The sequence below is a fragment of the Bombina bombina genome, chromosome 8 (genome assembly GCF_027579735.1).
Source record: "Bombina bombina isolate aBomBom1 chromosome 8, aBomBom1.pri, whole genome shotgun sequence".
Lineage (NCBI taxonomy): Eukaryota > Metazoa > Chordata > Amphibia > Anura > Bombinatoridae > Bombina > Bombina bombina.
The window spans coordinates 195,722,160-195,743,234 of record NC_069506.1 but is presented as its reverse complement, the minus strand read 5'-3'; the positions used below and the strand labels follow the sequence as shown (position 1 = coordinate 195,743,234).

Here is a 21,075-nt window from a genome sequence, read left to right as displayed (position 1 = left end):
AAGAAAAAAAAAAGCATACATGGTGTAAGCCCAGGGCAGCAGCGGTCTTTATGCGTTTCAGATCGTTGCCTTAATCATATTCCCATTTCACCCCTCATGTATCATGTGACACCTATCGGCCAATCACAGAATGCGTATACTGTGCACTCTTGCACATGCTCAGTTAAAGCTGGTGCCGCAGATCATGTGCATATAAAACTACTGTGCGCATTTTTATTTAGGAAACAAACTGGAAAGTTTTTCTTTTCATGCTCCGTCTTAATAACGAAAGTTTAATTTTTGACTTTAGTGTCCCTTTAATTTATTAGAATAAATAAATCACACACAAATCTGAAAGGTGATACTCAAGACAATTTATTTATATCAGAAAGAAAATATACAAAGAAAAAAAACATTTTCTTAAAAAGGGGATAAGGATACTCCTTAAAAAAGACAATTATTTTTTTTATTATCTAAAAACGGCTACTCAGTTTGTTGGTTTTTTGCATAGTCCCAATCTCCCACATTGCCTTTTTGATGCAAACGTGGAGTAAGGAAGCACCAGTTTAAAAACCAGCATGTATATCTCCATGGAGACAGAGGTAATAGTAATCATGAATTAGTCTTGTATAGGAAACCGTAAAAACGGCACAGACTTTCAGCTATAGGCAAGAAGCAAAGTAATTGGCAATGACTAAAGTTCCCTTTTTGACCCTAAGCAACTACGGAGAAATAGTTCTTTTATATTAGAACTGTACTGTTATTGCTCACTTTTTATTATTATTTTCTACCCATGCAGAATTGATAGGCGAGAAAGACAAGGATTGCACAAAAGTACATTTAAAGAGACAAGCATTGTAAGTATACAGTATAAGTTAAGGTAAAACGATTGTCTACAACAACATTTTGAGTGTAAAAGTAGTTTACAAAGAAGTTTGTAATTTGACTTTAATCACAATCCTAAAAAGATTAAAGTGGAGCATATTAAAGGAGGAAAAAAAAGGCACTGAAATCTCTTCACTGCCAACTTCAAAGAAAATCACTGAACAGTTTAAAGCTGAGGTATAACGGTATCAAGTATATGCCCAGTAAGTTTGTGAATGCACAGTTATCCCCATCAACTACTTAAACACCCAAGTAAATATATGTTTTAAAGTGAAAACAAATCATTTTAAAGAATAATCTCTAACATTATCAAATAATAATAAAAAAAACAAGCTCACATATCTGGGATGCAGTCTTCATACTGAATTGGTCAGTCTTTCACTACTAGACTTAGTAGTATTGAGACTTAAAAATGCAAAGAGAAAATGCTCTAATTTTATTCTTGCGTTGTCTTGCATATAACTAATCCCCAAGCAGAGAAGTTAATGGGACATTAAAGGATCATAATAGATTGGATAAGCGGAGGGTTCCACTTGGGACCAGCAGTTCTCTGTGGGTCTTAAGCAGCACTTCTGTGTGTTTAACACAAAGTTGTGTAGGGTCAATAGCCTTAATATCCCATGCTCTAACAAATTATTGCATGTTATTTTTCGACTATTATGGCCCTTTAAACACTAAATGCATTTCATGCACCTCCCCCTAATTATGGGTACCGAATTTTAGAATCTAGGTTACACTGCAGGTATCTGAAGGAGAGTTGCTGCACATGTGCAAACACATCAGCCCTGTAATGCAATGAAAACTAGATTTCAACATAGCAGCACCAGTGACGAGGAGGGAAATAAGATAAATACTATGCTTATATAATTGTATTTAGTGTTTATGTCCCTTTAAACACATAATTAAAGTCTTCTCTAGTAAATGGAATTGTGTCTTAAAATGGCCTGTCGTGTCTAAAACCATGAATGTTTTGTTGACTTTTATATCCTTTTAATGATATGATCATGAAGTTTAATTTTAGGTAATCTCATCTGTGGTCAAGTGATGATACGTTAAAGCAGCACTGAAAAAATGTCCTATTGCACTAAAGTATAACTATGCCACTGCTTTAAAAAAAATGTATGTATACAAAAGAACGGAGTATAAAAGTAAATGTGTGGGGAGCTAAAAAAATATATATTATTTACATAACACGATAATACCAAAGTATACTTGTATCATATAAAATTATTTGTCGTTAAGTTTAAAGAGACAGTCTACTTGAACATTTTTATTCTTAAAAAAGAAATAATCCTTTTATTACCCATTCCCCAGTTTTGCATAATAAACGCTGTTCTATTAATATACTTTGTATCTCAATGATTGAGGTATATAAGCCTCTACAAATTGCCCCTTATTTCAGTGCTTTTAACAAAGTTGCAATTTAGCCAATTAGTGCTGGCTCATGCATAGCTCCATGGGAGTAAGCACGTTATCTATATAGTACACATGAACTAGCACCGAGGTGGTCTGCAAGGGCTTAAAAACAGGCAGAGCTTATAAAGTATATTAATATAACAATGTTGGTTATGCACAAAGCTAGAGAATGGGTAGTAAAAAGGTGTTATCTATCTTTATTTTATATAAAAAAGAAAAAAGCAGACTGTCCCGTTAAGCGTATAACTCAAGTAGGAACTGAAGTAATACATTTATTAAATTATAGAAAAAAAGTAGTTCTCATATTCCTAACAAGGCAACAGGATTACATATGTTCTTTAGTGCTTCACTCTCTACTACAGATAACTCATCTGTGTGCTTTTATCTGGGCCTGGTAATGGATGTGAGAAGAATTGGGCTTTAAAATATTTTTTTAAAGACTTAAAAGTTTAAAGAGGAAATTAGGAAACTTCTAATGTTGCAAATAATCACTGATTTGAATGAATCAAATAATTTAATACATATGGGCACTAAGTTTAAAAATGTTGACCTAGAAGGTTACAAAAAAAAAAAAAAAAAAAAAGAAAAACAAACAAATTAAAAAGGAACACTAAACTTAAATTTTTTCTTTTGAGAGTCAGAGCATGAAATTTTAAGCAACTTTCTAATTTACTTCTATTATCAAATTTTCTTCATTCACATGGTATCTTTATTTGAAATGCAAGTTTAGATGTCGGCCCATTTTTTGTGAACAACCTCTGTTGTCCGTGCTGATTGGTGGATACATTCATCCACTAATAAAAAAAAACGCTATCCAGAGTTCTGAATAAAAAGCTTAGATGCCTTCTTTTTCCAATAAAGATAGCAAGAGAACGAATAAAAATTATTAGGAGTAAATTAGAAAGTTGCATGCTCTATCTGAATCACGAAAGAAAAAAAATTGGGGTTCAGTGTCCCTTTAAGGGCTGGTCATGGAATTTCCATGCCAGGAAATGAAGACATTTATCAGGTAAGCATACATTTTGTTTTCTTTCCAATGGCATGGAAATACCCAAGCTAGAGGACACAGAATGGAAGGGCGGGAGAACAAGACAGGCGGACTTAAAGGGACAGTTTACTCAAAAAATTTCTCCCCTTTAATTTGTTCCCAATGATCCACTTTACCTGCTGAAGTGTATTAAATTGTTTACAAGTAGCTCCTTTACCCTTATATTGGCATTTGAAATAGTTGATTTAGCATGTGGTATCCCCACCTATTCTAAAAGTTTGTGGCCGCAGGTCCCAGCTATAGATAAGCTTTGTAAACACAGTCAGCAGAAGAAACTACACTCCAAGTGGGATATAGCAGAGATAAGGTAATACAATGTTAATTTTCCATTGTTCTCTCCAAGTACTGGTATTTGTTTTATGGAAAGATATAAGATAAAGAAGCAGGTATATGTACACAATGTGATACAGTAATGAGATCTGATTATACCTACAAGCTCAACCCAATTTATTAGGTTGTGGCTTCAAAACATAAAATCAGAGCTTTAATATACACAAAAAAAACAAAAAGCTATTTTTCATACATTTTTTCTCTGCAGTTGGTAAAAAAAAAAGCAATTGTAAACACATTAAGCGAAAAACCATTTTTCAGTATACTGTCCCTTTAAACAGAAGGCACCACCACTTGAAGAACTTTCCTCCCAAAGGAAGCCTCAGCCGAGGCAAAAGTATCAAATTTGTAGAATTTTGAAAAAGGTATGCAATGGAGGACCAAGTGCCTGCCTGGCAGATATATTCCACAGAAGCTTCATTTTTGAAGGCCCAGGAAGAAGAGACTGCCCTAGTGGAGCCGTAAAAAAAAAAAAAAAAAAAGTCGAAGTGGCCTTCTGACCCTTAAAGGGGCAGTCAACACCCAAAATAAACTTGATTTAATCATTTACTTGCCACACATCCTTCTTCCTATTCTGCAGTCCACAGTGAATCGCAAATTTTTTTTTAAAAAACCAACTGCCGTTAATGTAAAAAAAATTGAAGCCAAACTCCCCCTAAGTTTAAGTCATTTTGAAGATGATTGTAACAGCAAATCACATAAGTGTCGGCCACGACGTTCACACCCAATTGCGCATGCGCAGTTATTTTGTATCGTTGCTAGCGGCCTCTTTATTCAAGGAACTGTAAGAAGGTTCCTATTTCAGTGACGGACCGCCAGTTCTTTGCGCATGCGTTTAGCTAAAGGCTCGTCATCAAGTTTGGCGGGCACGAGAATATTTCAAACAAGCTCCGGGGAAGAAGACAATGGGAGGAGGAGTTTGGGTTCCATTTTTTTTTTTCAAAACGGCTCGTTGGCAAGCAAATGATTAAATCAAGTTTATTTTGACTGTCCCATTAAGCTTACCAGAGAAAACAAACAGGGCAGTAGATTGCCAAAAATCATTAGTTGCTTGGAGATAAAATTTTAGAGCACGCAGAATATCCAGGTTATGCAACAGGCGTTCCTTCTGACAAGAAGGATTAGGACAAAAGGAAGGAACAACAATTTCCTTATTGATGTGGCGATCCAACAGTACCTTAGGAAGAAATCCCAACTTAGTACGAAGGACCTCCTTATCCGCATGAAAAATAAAAAGGTAAGGGGAAATCATATTGCAGAGCCGAAAGCTCAGAAACTCTGCTAGCAGAAGAAATAGCGAGGATAAATAAAACTTTCAAAGATAACCACTCAATATCAACCGAATGCATAGGCTCAAACGGAGCATGCTGCAAAACTAGGATAAGACTCAATGGAGGAGCAACAGGTTTAAACACAGGCCTGAACAAAAAAGATTGAACATCTAGCACATCTGCCAGATGTTTGTGTAAAAACAGTGCAGAAATCTGACCCTATAGGAGTAATGACTGACAAACCTTTCTCCAGGCTATCCTGAAGAAAAGACAAAATGTGTGTGTGTGTGGGGGGGATCCTCACCAGACTCCAAGAAAAACCCCTTCAATTCACACCAATAAAAAGGTATTTGCGCCATACCTTATGGTAAATTTTGCGAGCAACAGGTTTACGAGCCTGAAGCATGGTATCAATGACTTCAGAAAACCCATGCATAGCCAAGACTAGGCGTTCAATCTCCAAGCAGTCAGGATCCAAGAATCTAGATTTGAGTGGAGGAACGGACCCTGAAGTAGAAGGTCCTTCCTCAAAGGCAACTTCCAAGGGGGAAGGGACAACATCTTCACCAGATCCGCAAATCAGATTCTTCGAGGCTAGGATGGGGCGATTAGAATCACAGACGCTCCCTCCTGCTTGATATGAGCTTTCACCAGAGGAATACGGGCAAACAGAGGAAACAGGTACACCAGATTGAAGTACCAGGGAACTGCCAGAGTGTCGATCAGAGATGCTTGTGGATCTCGACCTCTACCTTGGAAGCTTGCCTTTTAGACAAGACGCCATCAGATTCAACTCTGGAACCCCCCACCTGAGGGTTATCATTGTGAATACTTCCAGATGTAGAGCCCACTCCCTGGGATGAAAGGTCTGCTCAGAAAATCCACTTCCCAGTTGTCCACCCCTGAGATGTGGATGGCAGAGAAGACAATTGTGAGACACCGCCCACTGGAGAATGTGAGTCACCTCCTTCATAGTTAAGAAACTCAGAGATCCTCCCTGATGGTTGATATACGCCACCGAGGTTGTCCTATTGGAATCTGATACACCAGATCGAACTTAGTTGAGGCCAAGCTGTTAGAGCATTGAAGATTGCTCTCAACTCTAGGATGTTTATTGGGAGAGAAGACTCCTGAGTCCAAAGACCCATAGCCTTTAAAGAACCCCAAACTGCTACCCAGCCCGACAGGCTGGCATCTGTGGTCACAATCACCAAGGATGGTCTGAGGAAGCATGTACCCTTAAACAGATGGTCCTGAGAAATCCACCAAGATAGAGTCTCGAACTATTCTCAGAGAGATCCGAGTGGTCTCCGTTCCATTGCCCGAGCATGCATAACTGTATTGGTCTCAGATGGAAATGAGCAAAAAGGAATAATGTCCATGGAAGCAACCATTAGACCAATTAATATCATACATTGAGCCACTTATGGACAGATAGAGGACTGAAGTGAAAGACAAGAAGCTTGAATTTTCTGACATCCGGCAGAAAAATTTACATGGACTGAGAGTCTATGATAATTCCCAAAAAGCATACCCTGGTGTCTGGTACCAGGGAACTCTTTTCCAGATTTACTTTCCACCTGTGGGAACGAAGAATAGACAAGTCTCGTCTGTATAGGATTTTGCTAAATGAAAAGATGGCGCCTGAACCAAGATATTGTCGAGGTATGGTGCCACCGCTATCCCCTGAGATCTGACCACCTCCAAATTAGAAGTGTTTGTCTAGAAAGGAAAACAGTAAGTATTGGTGATGGTCCCTGTGAATAGGAACATGGAGATACACGGCCTTCAGGTCTATGGTAGTCAAACTGACATTCCTGAATCAAGGGTAGAATGGAATGTATAGTCTCCATTTTGAAGGACGGAACCTTGGGAAATTTGTTGACACTTGGGAGGCCCAAAACGGGTATACACAAAGCATCAGAGTTTAATAAAAATGTATCCCTAAAAATCCTGAGACCGGTGAAGTTCCAACCCGGTCTCAGGTACAGTTCAACATACAAATTAACCTCTCAAGAGCCAGTAAACTATCAAGAGCCTCTATTAAAACTATATATATTAGTTTATATAATAAATCCCCTGAAGCAGTGCCGAGCCACTATTGCCCCTCAGTGTATATCCTAAATTATTAAGAGAAAAGTAAACAGAGTCCCTGTCAACATATATTAACACCATAAGTGCTGTATCGTTCTCACCTAGAAGGCAAAAGCACTTACTTTGTGGATCCACTGCAGGGCAGGTACAGCAACACAGGTATGACAAACTTAGCCGGCACCTTACAGGGACCTGTAGAAAAAGAAAAACAGAGTAACCAACCCTGGTTTTCTATAGAGGGGTAGCATAAGTGTTATAAGGTAAGCAAAAATTACCTCACCATCTTATAACTGCTAAAAGCCACCATTACTCTTTCTAAAGAGGATTATATGGACACGGCATAGCCCCAATCCTTGCTTGCAGGGAAAAGTACCCATTAAAGGATTAAATACCTTCAGACACCATCTTCGCACATCCTCCCGATGTATAAGGCAAACAATGACTGGGGGCTTATAGGAAGTGAGAGTGATGCTTCACAGCACTGCTGGGGTGATCTTTGCCTCCTCCTGCTGGCCAGAAGTTGAATTCCCACTAGTAATTGGAATGGATTTGTGGACTCCCCATGCCATTGGAAAGAAAACTAAAATTTAAGAATTTAAAATATAACATTTAGCAGTGGTTTTAATACAATATACCCAAACCACAGGTCTACGTTTACTAACATTTATCGGTTAGCTAATGAGAGTCTAAGAATTTAAAATATAACACTTAGCAGTGGTTTTAATATATTAGAACCAAAACTACAGATCTTTTTACTAACATCTATCCAGTATCTACATTTTACATTTTTATTTGCAATCTTTCATTTGTAGGTTTTCAACCTTTAACCATACGTAAGATATTAAAAAGGATAGTACTTTCAAAGTAAAAAATTTATAGTAAGGCATTAGTCTGATATAGTGCGCTTGCTCCAGATGTCCACGTTTATACGTTGTATTATAAATAAATATAATGGTTCTGGCAGTAAGCAGTTCAGAGTGTATTTACAGGAGTGTACAATAAAAAAAATCTTAATTTAAATTTGATCATGCTAGTGACAAAAAGCTCTGTAATTTTAACAAAATGTTGACATATAATTAAAACAGTTGGTAAATACATGCAGGTGTAACTACGGTTTCAAAAGAAATTAAGCTATTTATTCAACTGGGGAAAAAAAAAAAAAAAAAAAAAACCTTGTCTATTTTTCACACATCCAAAAGTCCATTCATAAAACAGCGTTTCCACAGAAAATTTTGTCAGGCATTATGAAGAAGCCAATGGGGGAAAATTAATAATTTGCAATATTATAAAATGTTCTTATATAAAGGTTAATATAAGCTATCTAAAACAAATTGCATAATAAATTGATTTAATGATAATTTGTGTTGCTGAAAATAATATTTGCTAATTGTATTCTTAATATTGTCTTCAACTTTAGTTGGGTGGTAAAGACATTCAGATGGGTGGTGTGCCCATTAAATAGATCCTGTGGAGAACACTGGGTTAATATTTGTAAGATTCCCCCAATTAAAGCAACATTAAGATGTCAATAGATACTCAACGTTTAAAATAGTTGGGAATCTATATCACATAAATGTATATTTTACTAAACCAATTTTTTTTTTTTTTTTTTTTTTTTTAAACCATTTGCGGAGTATAAAGGCTTCCAAAATTGTACAGAATATTTTCAGTTTGTTAATGCACTTAATTTAAATGAATTGCACAGAACTGGTCTAAACAACTAGGTTTTACACATAATTAACAATATAAAGACAACAAAGATACAATGCTGCTTTAACACCCTGAGACACAAATGATTTTTTTTTTTTATTTAAATAACGGAATAAAGAGCTCAAGGTGCAAAACTGTGAAAAATGGCACTCAATACTATCTATTACAGCCCATAAATCTTTGCACAGCTTTAGTACTAATGCACATTTTCATATTTCAATCTTCGCCATTCCCAGATTCACATGATCTTATTCTTTTCTTAGTTTAGGGAAATGGGTAAAACAAGTTCAAGTATTAAATCGAGAAGGCTTTTAAAACCATTTTATCCTTTCTTTAAAAACAAAAAAAAGGCACAAGTTAATATTGGTTTAAAAAAAAAAAAAAAGAAAAGGAAAACACAAATAAAAAAAAACAAACACACATCCCCCTACTGAAGTTTGATTGCAGGTCGTAGTCTCAAAACCACTGCAGAACCACAATCATGTAGGTTTTCCGTCACTGAAAACTGTATACATGAATTCTTTAATCTTGACAGTGTCATAGGAGAATCAGGGCTCTGTGCTTTTGGAAGTATATCACTAAAAATAACTGGATGTAGAACTATGAATGACTTATTAGGACATTCTGTAGATGGCAAAGGAGGCTGTAAGAACACCAGCCAAAAAAACACTAACAGTTTGCCAAGTGGGGGTTCCGAAGTAAGACAGGAGACCTTCCTGTGAGAAAAAAAAAATACATTGAATGTAATTATATAATAAGAGAAAAACACTAAACTGACACAAAGGTGGTAGTGGCATCATCTAAAACACTGATTTAATATACCTTGAAATTACTTATTAGTATTTTGGGATGATATTAGGAGGTAAAGAAAACAAAGAAAAACAAAAAAGATGAGAACGTACCCAGCCTCCTTGATCCCTTATCCACTGTAAAACATGTTCTCTAAGATATTCCATGGTCCAGTTAATAATGGTACGGATCATGTGAGGAACATGCGTGCACAGTGCCTACATTAGAAACAAAAAACATAGCACAAACATATAAAATATATTAAATGTGACTGCAAAATGACAAGGCTATTGTAGTAAGCAGCAATGACTTCTTAGTCCTGACGGAGCATTCAAAAAGAAAAGCTACACCAAGAGATCCCTCTCTTCTTGAAGTCTGAAGCAATCATCAATATAATGGTATTTACCAAATTATAAACTGACACATAAAGGGTTTTAAAAGAACAGAAAGTGGCGTAGGGCTATGTACAGGGAGAGGGGAGGGGGTTGCATGACGCTGTACCTGTAACTGAATCATAACTGAAACATTTTGCAATAATGCAGCTTAATTTGATTCAAATGAGCATAATGTTACTTTTTATTTTTACTGATAACCCTATCCTCCTGAAAAAGGACCCTGCAAAGCAATCACAATCTTGTATTGATGTAACATGAACATTTGTTCTGGCCCTCACATAAATTAGAAGAGACGATGAAAGTACCTCCTTCTCCACATATATAGTAGAAAACCCTTTATCTAAACTGGGGCTGAAAAAGGATGGGATTTTGGAATATTTGCATCTATAAAAGGAGACAGCTTGTAGAGGAGATGGGACCAAATGTAAACAAGAATATCACCTGTCATTTAGGCAATATTTACATGTTAATATTCAACATACATGCAAACTAGAGGTAGATTTCGATTATTCTAAATACTTTTGTATACAGAGTACAATCAGAAAAACAACAGTACTGTCATAAGAAAAGGTAATATATTTAAATAATTGTATTTTTTAAATAAATATGAATGAAAGTCTCAATTTAGGAATAATTCTGGGATTTGTACCTATATCTATAGTCAGCAAAATGTATACATATATAAAGGCAATTTTTTGCTTGAGAGACGTTTATCTCGCTAAACAGGGTTCTGGATGTGAAGAAGAGATTCAGATTTCAATTTAAAGGGACATGAAACCCAAAAAAAACATAATTTATGTAAGAACTTACCTGATAAATTAATTTCTTTCATATTGGCAAGAGTCCATGAGCTAGTGACATATGGGATATACAATCCTACCAGGAGGGGCAAAGTTTCCCAAACCTCAAAATGCCTATAAATACACCCCTCACCACACCCACAATTCAGTTTAACGAATAGCCAAGCAGTGGGGTGATAAAGAAAGGAGTAGAAAGCATAAACAAAGGAAATTTGGAAATAATTGTGCTTTATACAAAAAATCATAACCACCATAAAAAGGGTGGGCCTCATGGACTCTTGCCAATATGAAAGAAATGAATTTATCAGGTAAGTTCTTACATAAATTATGTTTTCTTTCATGTAATTGGCAAGAGTCCATGAGCTAGTGACATATGGGATATCAATACCCAAGATGTGGAGTCTTCCACTCAAGAGTCACTAGAGAGGGAGGGAATAAAAATAAAAACAGCCATATTTCGCTGAAACAATCCACAACCCAAAAAAATAAGTTTATTTTCATTTTTGAAAGAAAAAAAAACTTAAATCAAAAAGCAGAAGAATCAAACTGAAACTGTTCTACCAAAAACTGCTTCCGAAGAAGCAAAAACATCAAAACGGTAGAATTTAGTAAATGTATGCAAAGAGGACCAAGTCGCCGCTTTGCAAATCTGATCAACTGAAGCTTCATTCTTAAAAGCCCACAAAGTGGAGACTGATCTAGTAGAATGAGCTGTAATTCTCTGAGGCGGGGCCTGACCCGACTCCAAATAAGCTTGATAAATCAAAAGTTTCAAACAAGAAGCCAAGGAAATAGCAGAAGCCTTCTGACCTTTCCTAGGACCAGAAAATAAAACAAATAGACTGGAAGTCTTCCTGAAATCTTTAGTAGCTTCCACATTATATTTCAAGTACTGAAGAGCCCTGATAATTGCACTGAGTTCTAAAATATTGATTGGTAATCTTGCCTCTTGAGATTTCCAAACCCCATGTGCTGTCAGAGATCCCCAAACAGCTCCCCAACCTGAAAGACTCGCATCTGTTGAGATCACAGTCCAGGTTGGGCAAACAAAAGAAGCCCCTTGAACCAAACGATGGTGATCTATCCACCATGTCAGAGAGTGTCGTACATTGGGATTCAAGGATATGAATTGTGATATCTTTGTATAATCCCTGCACCATTGATTCAGCATACAAAACTGTAGAGGTCTCATGTGAAAACGAGCAAAGGGGATCGCGTCCGATGCTGCAGTCATGAGACCTAAAACTTCCATGCACATAGCCACTGAAGGGAATGACTGAGACTGAAGGAGCCGGCATGCTGCGACCAATTTTAAACGTCTCTTGTCTGTTAGAGACAGAGTCATGGACATCTATCTGGAAGCCTAAAAAGGTAACCCTTGTCTGAGGAATCAAGAAACTTTTTGGTAAATTGATCCTCCATGTTTCCGAAGAAACAACACTAGTTGATTCGTGTGAGATTCTGCAGTATGTAAAGACTGAGCTAGTACCAAGATATTGTCCAAATAAGGAAACACCACAATACCCTGTTCTCTGATTACAGATAGTAGAGCACCCAGAACCTTTGAAAATATTCTTGGAGCTGTTGCTAGGCCAAATGGAAGAGCAACAAATTGGTAATGCTTGTCTAGAAAAGAGAATCTCAGAAACTGAAAGTGTTCTGGATTAATCGGAATATGAAGGTATGCATCCTGCAAGTCTATTGTGGACATATAATGTCCTCGCTAAACAAAAGGCAGAATAGTCCTTAGTCAACATCTTGAAAGTTGGTACTCTTACATAACTATTCAAAATTTTGATTTGAATAAATTTTCTTTCTTTGGCACAATGAATAGTTTTGAATAAAACCTCAAACCTTGTTCCTGAGGAGGAACTGGCATGATTACCCCTGAAGACTCCAGGTCTGAAACACACTTCAGAAAAGCCTGAGCTTTTACTGGATTTACAGGGATGCGTGAGAGAAAAAAACTTCTCACAGGAGGTCTTACTTTGAATCCTATTTGATACCCTTGAGAGACAATGCTCTGAATCCAATGATTTTGGACAGATTTTATCCAAAAATCCTTGAAAAAAACCTTAATGACTATGTGAATCTTGCTACCTACACTTCCCCTCTTAGTCACTATACTAATTTTGTCATAGGGAATATTTTGGACAGACCTACACCGGTCCAGTATTGCACTAGATAGTATAATTTTGTTTGAGGTCAATCCTCTTTTTTTAGATAGATTTTTGTGCAATCCGTGAACCATTTTTTGGTGTATATCTGCCTAAAAATCCCTCCTACTCTATTCTGAGTTTCTATGGTATACATTCTGGGGTCATTGTGGATATACAGCCATTTATTATTTGTTTGTGTTTTAATCTAAGTATTAATCACTACTTATATAGGCGTTTTTTATCATATTTTTTTTTTAATAAAAAATGTTAAGTTTTAATATTATATACCCACTGAATAGCCAGTTATACTAGTCTCCCTTTGCGAGTGCTCTACTTTCTGTTCGCTTGTCTCCTATTTTTTCTACATTTACTTGAACAGTGAGCACCCTTCCCCTGGTATTACTAGTCTATACTTCATTATATCAGATATTAGTATTATTGTCCCCAATTTGGGTGACTACTTTTATTGGTTAAATTGTGGTAAGCTAATACTTGACGGGGAATCATTAAATACAACTTCCATTACCACTATCCCTATCTTTATTATATATCCTATCTAAAGGATCCTTAAAGGAAGTTCTATCCTCCATAGGAATAGTGGTACGTTTAGCAAGAGTAGAAATAGCCCCATCAACTTTGGGGATTTTTTCCCAAAACTCTATAGATTTTGCTGATAAAGGATACAATATTTTAAACCTTGAAGAAGGAATAAAAGAATTACCTGGCTTATTCCATTACCTAGACCCCTAGAAATCATATCAGAAATAGCCTCAGGAATGGGAAAAACCCCTGGGGAAACCACAGGAGGTTTAAAAACAGCATTTAAACGTTTATTAGACTGAACGTCAATAGGACTGGTTACCTCAATATCCAAAGTAATTAACACTTCTTTTAATAAAGAACGCATATACTCTATTTTAAATAAATAAGTAGATTTGTCAGTGTCAATGTCTGAGGAAGGATCTTCTGTTTCAGATAGATCCTCATCAGAAGAGGATGAATTATGTTGTTGGTCATTTGAAATTTCATCAGCTAAATGAGAAGTTTTAAAAGACCTTTTACGTTTATTAGAAGGTGGAAATGCAGACAAAGCCTTCATAATAGAATCAGAAACAAATTCTTCAAAATTTACAGGTATATCATGCACATTAGAAGTTGAAGGAACTGCAACTGGCAATGTACTATTACTGATGGAAACACTATCGGCATGTAAAAGTTTATCATGTCAACTATTACAAATGACATTCAGTGGAATAATACTACAATTTTACAACAAATGCACTTAGATTTGGTAGAACCGATGTCTGGCAGCAATGTTCCAGCAGAAACTTCTGAGACAGGATCAGATTGGGACATCTTGCACAATGTAAGAGAAAAAACAACATATAAAGCAAAATTATCTATTTCCTTATATGACAGTTTCAGGAATAAGAAAAAAATGCAATAGCATAGGCCTCTGAAAGCAAAAAACAAGAGGCAAACAAACAAGGGGTATTGAAATAATGAAAAGTTTGGCGCCAAGTATGACGCACAACGTAACGTAAACTCTTTTTGGCGCCAAAAATGAGCGGAAATGACACACTTGCGTCACTAATGACGCCAACATGTGAAAGGTCTTGGCGTCACGTATGACGCCGGAAATTACGAATTTTTCGCGCCAAGAATGACGCAATAAAGTTTAGCATTTAACGCACCCGCGGGCCTAATACCCGCAATTGCAAGAAGTAGTCAATTGAAAAAAAACTAAACCCCAGGTAAGAAATACATTTCTTAAAAATGTTTACATTCCCAAATATGAAACCGACAGTCTGCAGAAGGAAATACATGAACCTGACTCATGGCAAATATAAGTACAATACATATATTTAGAAATTTATATAAATGTATAAAGTGCCAAACCATAGCTGAGAGTGTCTTAAGTAATGAAAACATACTTACCAAAAGACACCCATCCACATATAGCAGATAGCCAAACCAGTACTAAAACAGTTATTAGTAGAGGTAATGGTAAATTGAGAGTATATCGTCGATCTGAAAAGGGAGGTAGGAGATGAATCTCTACGACCGATAACAGAGAACCTATGAAATAGACCCCCGTTAGGGAAATCATCGTATTCAAATAAGTGATACTCCCTTCACGTCCCTCTGACATTCGCTGTACTCTGAGAGGAATCGGGCTTCAACAATGCTGAGAAGCGCATATCAACTTAGAAATCTTAGCACAAACTTACTTCACCACCTCCATAGGAGGCAAAGTTTGTAAAACTGAAATGTGGGTGTGGTGAGGGGTGTGTTTATAGGCATTTTGAGGTTTGGGAAACTTTGCCCCTCCTGGTAGTATTGTATATCCCATATGTCACTAGCTCATGGACTCTTGCCAATTACATGAAAGAAATTATTTCATAAATTTAGGTAGAACATAATTTAAAATAAAAAAACACTTTCCCGTTTACTTTTATTATCAAATTTGTTTCATTCTCTTTCTATCATTTGTTGAAGAAGCAGCACTGGTTTCTAACTGAACACATGGGTGAGCCAATTACAGTCGAATACATACATACATATACATACATACATACATACATACATATATATATATATATATATATATATATATATATATATATATATACACATATATATATATATATATATATATATATATATATATATATATATATATATATATATATATATATATATACACAGGTATACCCCGCTTATACAGCGGGTTAGGGACCGGAGCCCCGCTGTAAAGTGAAAACCGCCTTAAAGTGAAACAAGGCAGTTTTTGGTTTTCTTTTCACTTGCCAGTTTGTTTAAAGACTTGAAAACATGTTTGACTTAACTTATATTAAGGGTGCAATAGCACTACGATTAGTTTAACACTAGCACAGCACAGTATTCAATTAGTATTCAATAAATACTGTACCTGTAAAATAGTGACAATTACTGTAGTACAATTTGCCAGAATATAGCACTGAGACACAGGTTGTACTGTAATGATGTAAACAGAGTGAACTAAGCATAAAAAAATGGTGCCAGTCACTTTTCTCTCAATTTCATGATTACAGCACTGTTTCAAAATCCTTGGAGGTTGAACTTCAGCTCCACAAAGCGCTGTATTAGCGAAGCGCTGTAAAGTGAAGCGCTGTAAAGTGAGGTATACCTGTATATATATATTATATATATATATATATATATATATATATATCCCCACCAATCAGCAGCTAGAACCTAGATTCTTTGCTGCTCCTGAGCTTACCTAGATATACCTTTCAGCAAAGGATAACAAAAGGAAGCAAAATAAATAATAGAAGTATATTGGAAAGTTGTTTAAAATTGTATGCTCTGAATCATGAATGTCTAATGATAACTTTACTGTCCCTTTAACCCTTTGGCTGCTAAGCCATTTCCCACCTGGGTACTAATATTTTCCCTATTTTCAAAAATTATTCAATATTTGAATAATTTCACCTTAGGACAGCCACAAAAACAATGATATAGATCTGCATTTATGGTCTTACATCTCAGACAGCGTCCCTCTGTTTTATCCCATTTAGCTTTAACTTGTGGGGTAACATATGCATTATTTATGAATTTGGTATGAGATTCTCTCCATGATGAAGAAATTGTCGCTCTATCTACTAGATTGAAGCTTTGTTGTAATCTTTTTTTGGAAATCTGCCATACACTTGCTAACTTTTGAAGATTCTCACAACCAAGTGAGGAGATAATTATTTTGTATATTATTGAGATACTGTATTTACCAGCATTAAATAAAATTAAAGCAGGTTCCAATATATCCCAAGTGTTATATTATTCTGTATGATTTCCTGAATGTAATGCTGTATCTAAAAAAGCAAAGAAATCTCTGTTTCAAATGTCAAAGTCTTGTTTAAATTCGGAGAACCGTTTACATACCTTTGCTTCTAGGTCTATACATTGGTGTACCATTTTTATTCCTTTCAATGCACAATTTCTAAAGATTTTTGAGTCTAATGCTGGAGTGAAGTTAGGATTGCCGGTGATAGGTAAATATTTAGAAAAAGTTGGATTGATACCTAGTATTCTGAGCATTTTCTGCCATGCCATTATTACACACTGAATCACAGGAAACTGGCTAGTTTTAATAGGCCGTTTATCAGGTGACGTATGAAGAAGTGATGTAAGAGAATATGGAAATAACATATCTTCCAATGGGAGAACGGCATAATAATCAGCACTAACCAACCAATCTATTGCAATTTTACATATACACGATAAATTATACATTTCTATATCAGGTAGGGCGAATCCCCCATCAGTTCTAAAGAGGGACATTTTTTTTTTTTAAAAAAAAGCTATTGATCTTCTTTTCCCTTCCCATAAAAATTGTAGACATGCTCTTCTATGAGCAAATTTTTCCTTATCCCGCTTTATTTTGAGAAGGATCAGGGGGTAGTTGAAGTCGTACCATTGTTTGTAATTTTTCGATAATTTAATCCCTAGGTATGTAAAGGAATCTTTTTCTTCTTTGAATGGAAATGAAGTGGTATGAATCCTTATTTTTATTTAGCCAAAAAAATTCTGTTTTTAGTGTATTAATCTTATAGCCGGAAAAAGTCCCGAATTCTTGTAGTATCTGTATTAGTAAAGGTATATTTTTTTTGTGTTTGTTAATACTAGCAGGTCATTAGCATATAAAAGTGTTGTTATTCTTCTGGTGCCTAGTTTAATCCCATCTAATTATTTCCTAAACTGAATCGCAAGGGGCTCTAGAGCCAAGTTAAAAAGATATGGAGACAATGGGCATCCCTGTCTTGAGCCCTTAAGAAGGGAAAATTGTTCTGAAGATGTTCCATTAACCCCTTAACGACACGCGTCGTACAGGGTACGTCTTGCACAAACTGGTCTTTAAAGACCAGCGACGTACCCTGTACGACGTTGGGGCTGAAAGCGGCTGGAAGCGATCCTGATCGTTTCCAGCTACTTTCCGGTTATTGTAGTGATGCCTCGATATCGAGGCATCACTGCAATAACATTTTTCCCCATCCGATGCAGAGAGAGCCACTCTGTGGCCCTCTCTGCACCGGACATCGATGCCGCGATCGTTGGTGGGTGCAGACGTGGGAGGCGGGTGGGCGGCGATCGATGGCTTACCGGTGGGCGGGATCGTGGGCGGGATTGCTGGGGGGCGCGCACGGACGCGCGCGTGCACAGGGGAGGCGGGCGGGCGCGTGCACGGGGAGGGAGCGGGTGGGAACCATTACACTATGGAACAGTGGTTTCTATTTAGAGGGAGAGAGGGGGGATAAATATGTTAATCGAAGGGATCTGGGAGGGGGTGGGGGTTTAGTCTTGGGGGGGGGGGGGGAGCTACACTACAGAAAAGTGGGGAAAAAATAAAAAATATACATTTTTTTTGTAAACTGGGTACTGGCAGACAGCTGCCAGTACCCAAGATGGCTCCCAATAATGTAGAGGGGGAGGGTTAGAGAGCTGTTTGGGGGGGGGGGGGTCAGGGAGGTTTGGGGCTAAGAGGGATCCTACACAGCAGCATATGTAAATATGCTCCAAAAAAAAAAAAAAGATACCTTTTATTTTAGTACTGGCAGACTTTCTGCCAGTACTTAAGATGGCGGGGACAATTGTGGGGTGGGGGAGGGAAGAGAGCTGTTTGGGAGGGATCAGTGGGTCTGATGTGTCAGGTGGGAGGCTGATCTCTACACTAAAGCTAAAATTAACCCTGCAAGCTCCCTACAAGATCCCTAATTAACCCCTTCACTGCTAGCCATAATACACGTGTGATGTGCAGCAGCATTTAGCAGCCTTCTAATTACCAAAAAGCATTGCCAAAGCCATATATGTCTGCTATTTCTGAACAAAGGGGATACCAGAGAAGCATTTACAACCATTTGTGCCATAATTGCACAAGCTGTTTGTAAATAATTTCAGTGAGAAACCTAAAATTGCGAAAAAAAACTTACGTTTTTTTTAAATTTGATCGCATTTGGCGGTGAAATGGTGGCATTAAATTTACCAAAATGGGCCTAGATCAATACTTTGGGTTGTCTACTACACTAAAGCTAAAATTAACTCTACAAGCTCCCTACATGCTCCCTAATTAACCCCTTCACTGCTGGGCATAAAACACGTGTGGCGCGCAGTGGCATTTAGCAGCCTTCTAATTACCAAAAAGCAACGCCAAAGCCATATAAGTCTGCTATTTCTGAACAAAGGGGATCCCAGAGAAGCACTTACAACCATTTATGCCATAATTGCACAAGTTGTTTGTAAATAATTTCTGTGAGAAACCTAAAGTTTGTGAAAAAGTGAACATTTTTTTTTTTTATTTGATCGCATTTGGCGGTGAAATGGTGGCATGAAATATACCAAAATGGGCCTAGATCAATATTTTTGGATGTCTTCTAAAAAAAAATATATACATGTCAAGGGATATTTAGGTATTCCCGACAGATATCAGGGTTCCAATGTAACTAGCGCTCATTTTGAAAAAAAGTGGTTTTGAAATAGCAAAGTGCTACTTGTATTTATGGCCCTATAACTTGCAAAAAAAGCAAAGAAGATGTAAACATTGGGTATTTCTAAACTCAGGACAAATTTTAGAAACTATTTAGCATGGTTGTTTTTTGGTGGTTGTAGATGTGTAACAGATTTTGGGGGTCAAAGTTAGAAAAAGTGTGTTTTTTTCCATTTTTTCCTCATTTTATAATATTTTTAATAGTAAATTATAAGATATGATGAAAATAATGGTATCTTTAGAAAGTCCATTTAGTGGCGAGAAAAACGGTATATAATATGTGTGGGTACAGTAAACTAGTAAGAGGAAAATTACAGCTAAACACAAACACAGCAGAAATGTAAAAATAGCCCTGGTCCTTAAGGGAAAGAAATTGAAAAATGGCCGTGTCCTTAAGGGGTTAATAATGACCGATGCCCCGGCTGAATTGTAAATTGACCGTATAAGATGAAGGAAAGGGCCCCCGACTCCATATTTCCTTAAGGCCAAGAATAAATGGTCCCAAGTAATGGAGTCGAAGGCCTGCATCTTTTCCTCTAGAATGCTCTTTTTCCTTATCTTGTGAATAGTATAAATTTAATAATTGCAGTTTACGTAAGTTACGGGTAGAATTTCTCCCCGGCATAAAACCTACTTGATCTTTATGGATCAAGGATCCAATAATAGGTTTAATCCTCGATGCTATAATAGACATGAATATTTTATAATCACAATTTAGGAGTGATATTGGTCTATATGAGCTAATCTCCTCTGGATTTTTCTTTTCTTTTTTTTTTTTTTTTTTTAAGGACCAGTGTGATAAGTGAAGAAGCAAAAAATTTTAAAAATGGAATATTAATAAAATATTGGTTAAACAAGATAACTAGTAATGGAGCAATTTCTTCCGAAAGGATTTTATACAACTCAGCTGGGATCTGATCCTGTAGCCTTATTAGCTGCTGATGCTTTAATAGCATTGGTCACCTATAGTAATGTTATAGGTGTGTTCAGTTTATCTAGGCTAGTCCTGTCTAATGTTGGAACCTGTATTTTCCCCCAAAATTCCTCTTGAATTTGAGGGTTTATTGGCGATGCTGAATACAAATCTCGAAAATAACAAAATGCATAATTTTGAATTTCATTAATATGTGTAATTCTGCCTGTTTCAGTTTTAATGGCTTCAATCATTTCTCTCCTTTTTTTTTTTTTTATTTGGTTAGATTAGCTAAGTGTTTCCCTGCTTTGCCGCTATGCCTAAAGAAAAAGAACAGTCTTCTAAGGGCTTCCTGTGCCACTTTTTGTTCTAGAAAAAGTTCTTTCCTTTTTAATTTTACGATGTAGTTCCCAGGATTTATTAGATGGATCGCTAATATAAGTGTTATAACTATTACGTAGCTGACTAGCAAGTTCTATATCCTTTATTAAGTTTTTACGTTTCTGAATAACCAAATATGCTTTGATGTCACCCCTTATTACTGCCTTGAATGCTTCCCATAAGGTTTCTGTTTTAATTCCTGGTGTAGAATTGATCTTAATATAATCTGACACTTTAATTTTAACCATGCTTTAAATTGGACATTTTGTACAAGATATCTGAGAAAATAAAATCTATTAAAATAGACTTCTTGTGGCTTCCGAATTCTAAAATTAAGAGTAAGGATAGCATGATCTGAAATAATAATTTCTTGAATATCAGC

General features: G+C 36.4%; 1 protein-coding gene across 1 annotated transcript in view; it reads right to left on the bottom strand.

Annotated features, from left to right (window-relative positions):
- Positions 1-338: 338 nt before the first annotated feature.
- BAX (BCL2 associated X, apoptosis regulator) overlaps positions 339-21,075 on the bottom strand; it is a 35,077-nt gene continuing 14,340 nt past the window's right edge. Inside the window, exons 5-6 of the mRNA XM_053690823.1 lie at positions 9,636-9,740; positions 339-9,449 (exon numbers count right to left, since the gene is read on the bottom strand). Coding sequence (XP_053546798.1) covers positions 9,348-9,449; positions 9,636-9,740 — 207 coding nt within the window. The 3' untranslated portion in view covers positions 339-9,347. The remainder of the gene's footprint in view (positions 9,450-9,635; positions 9,741-21,075) is intronic.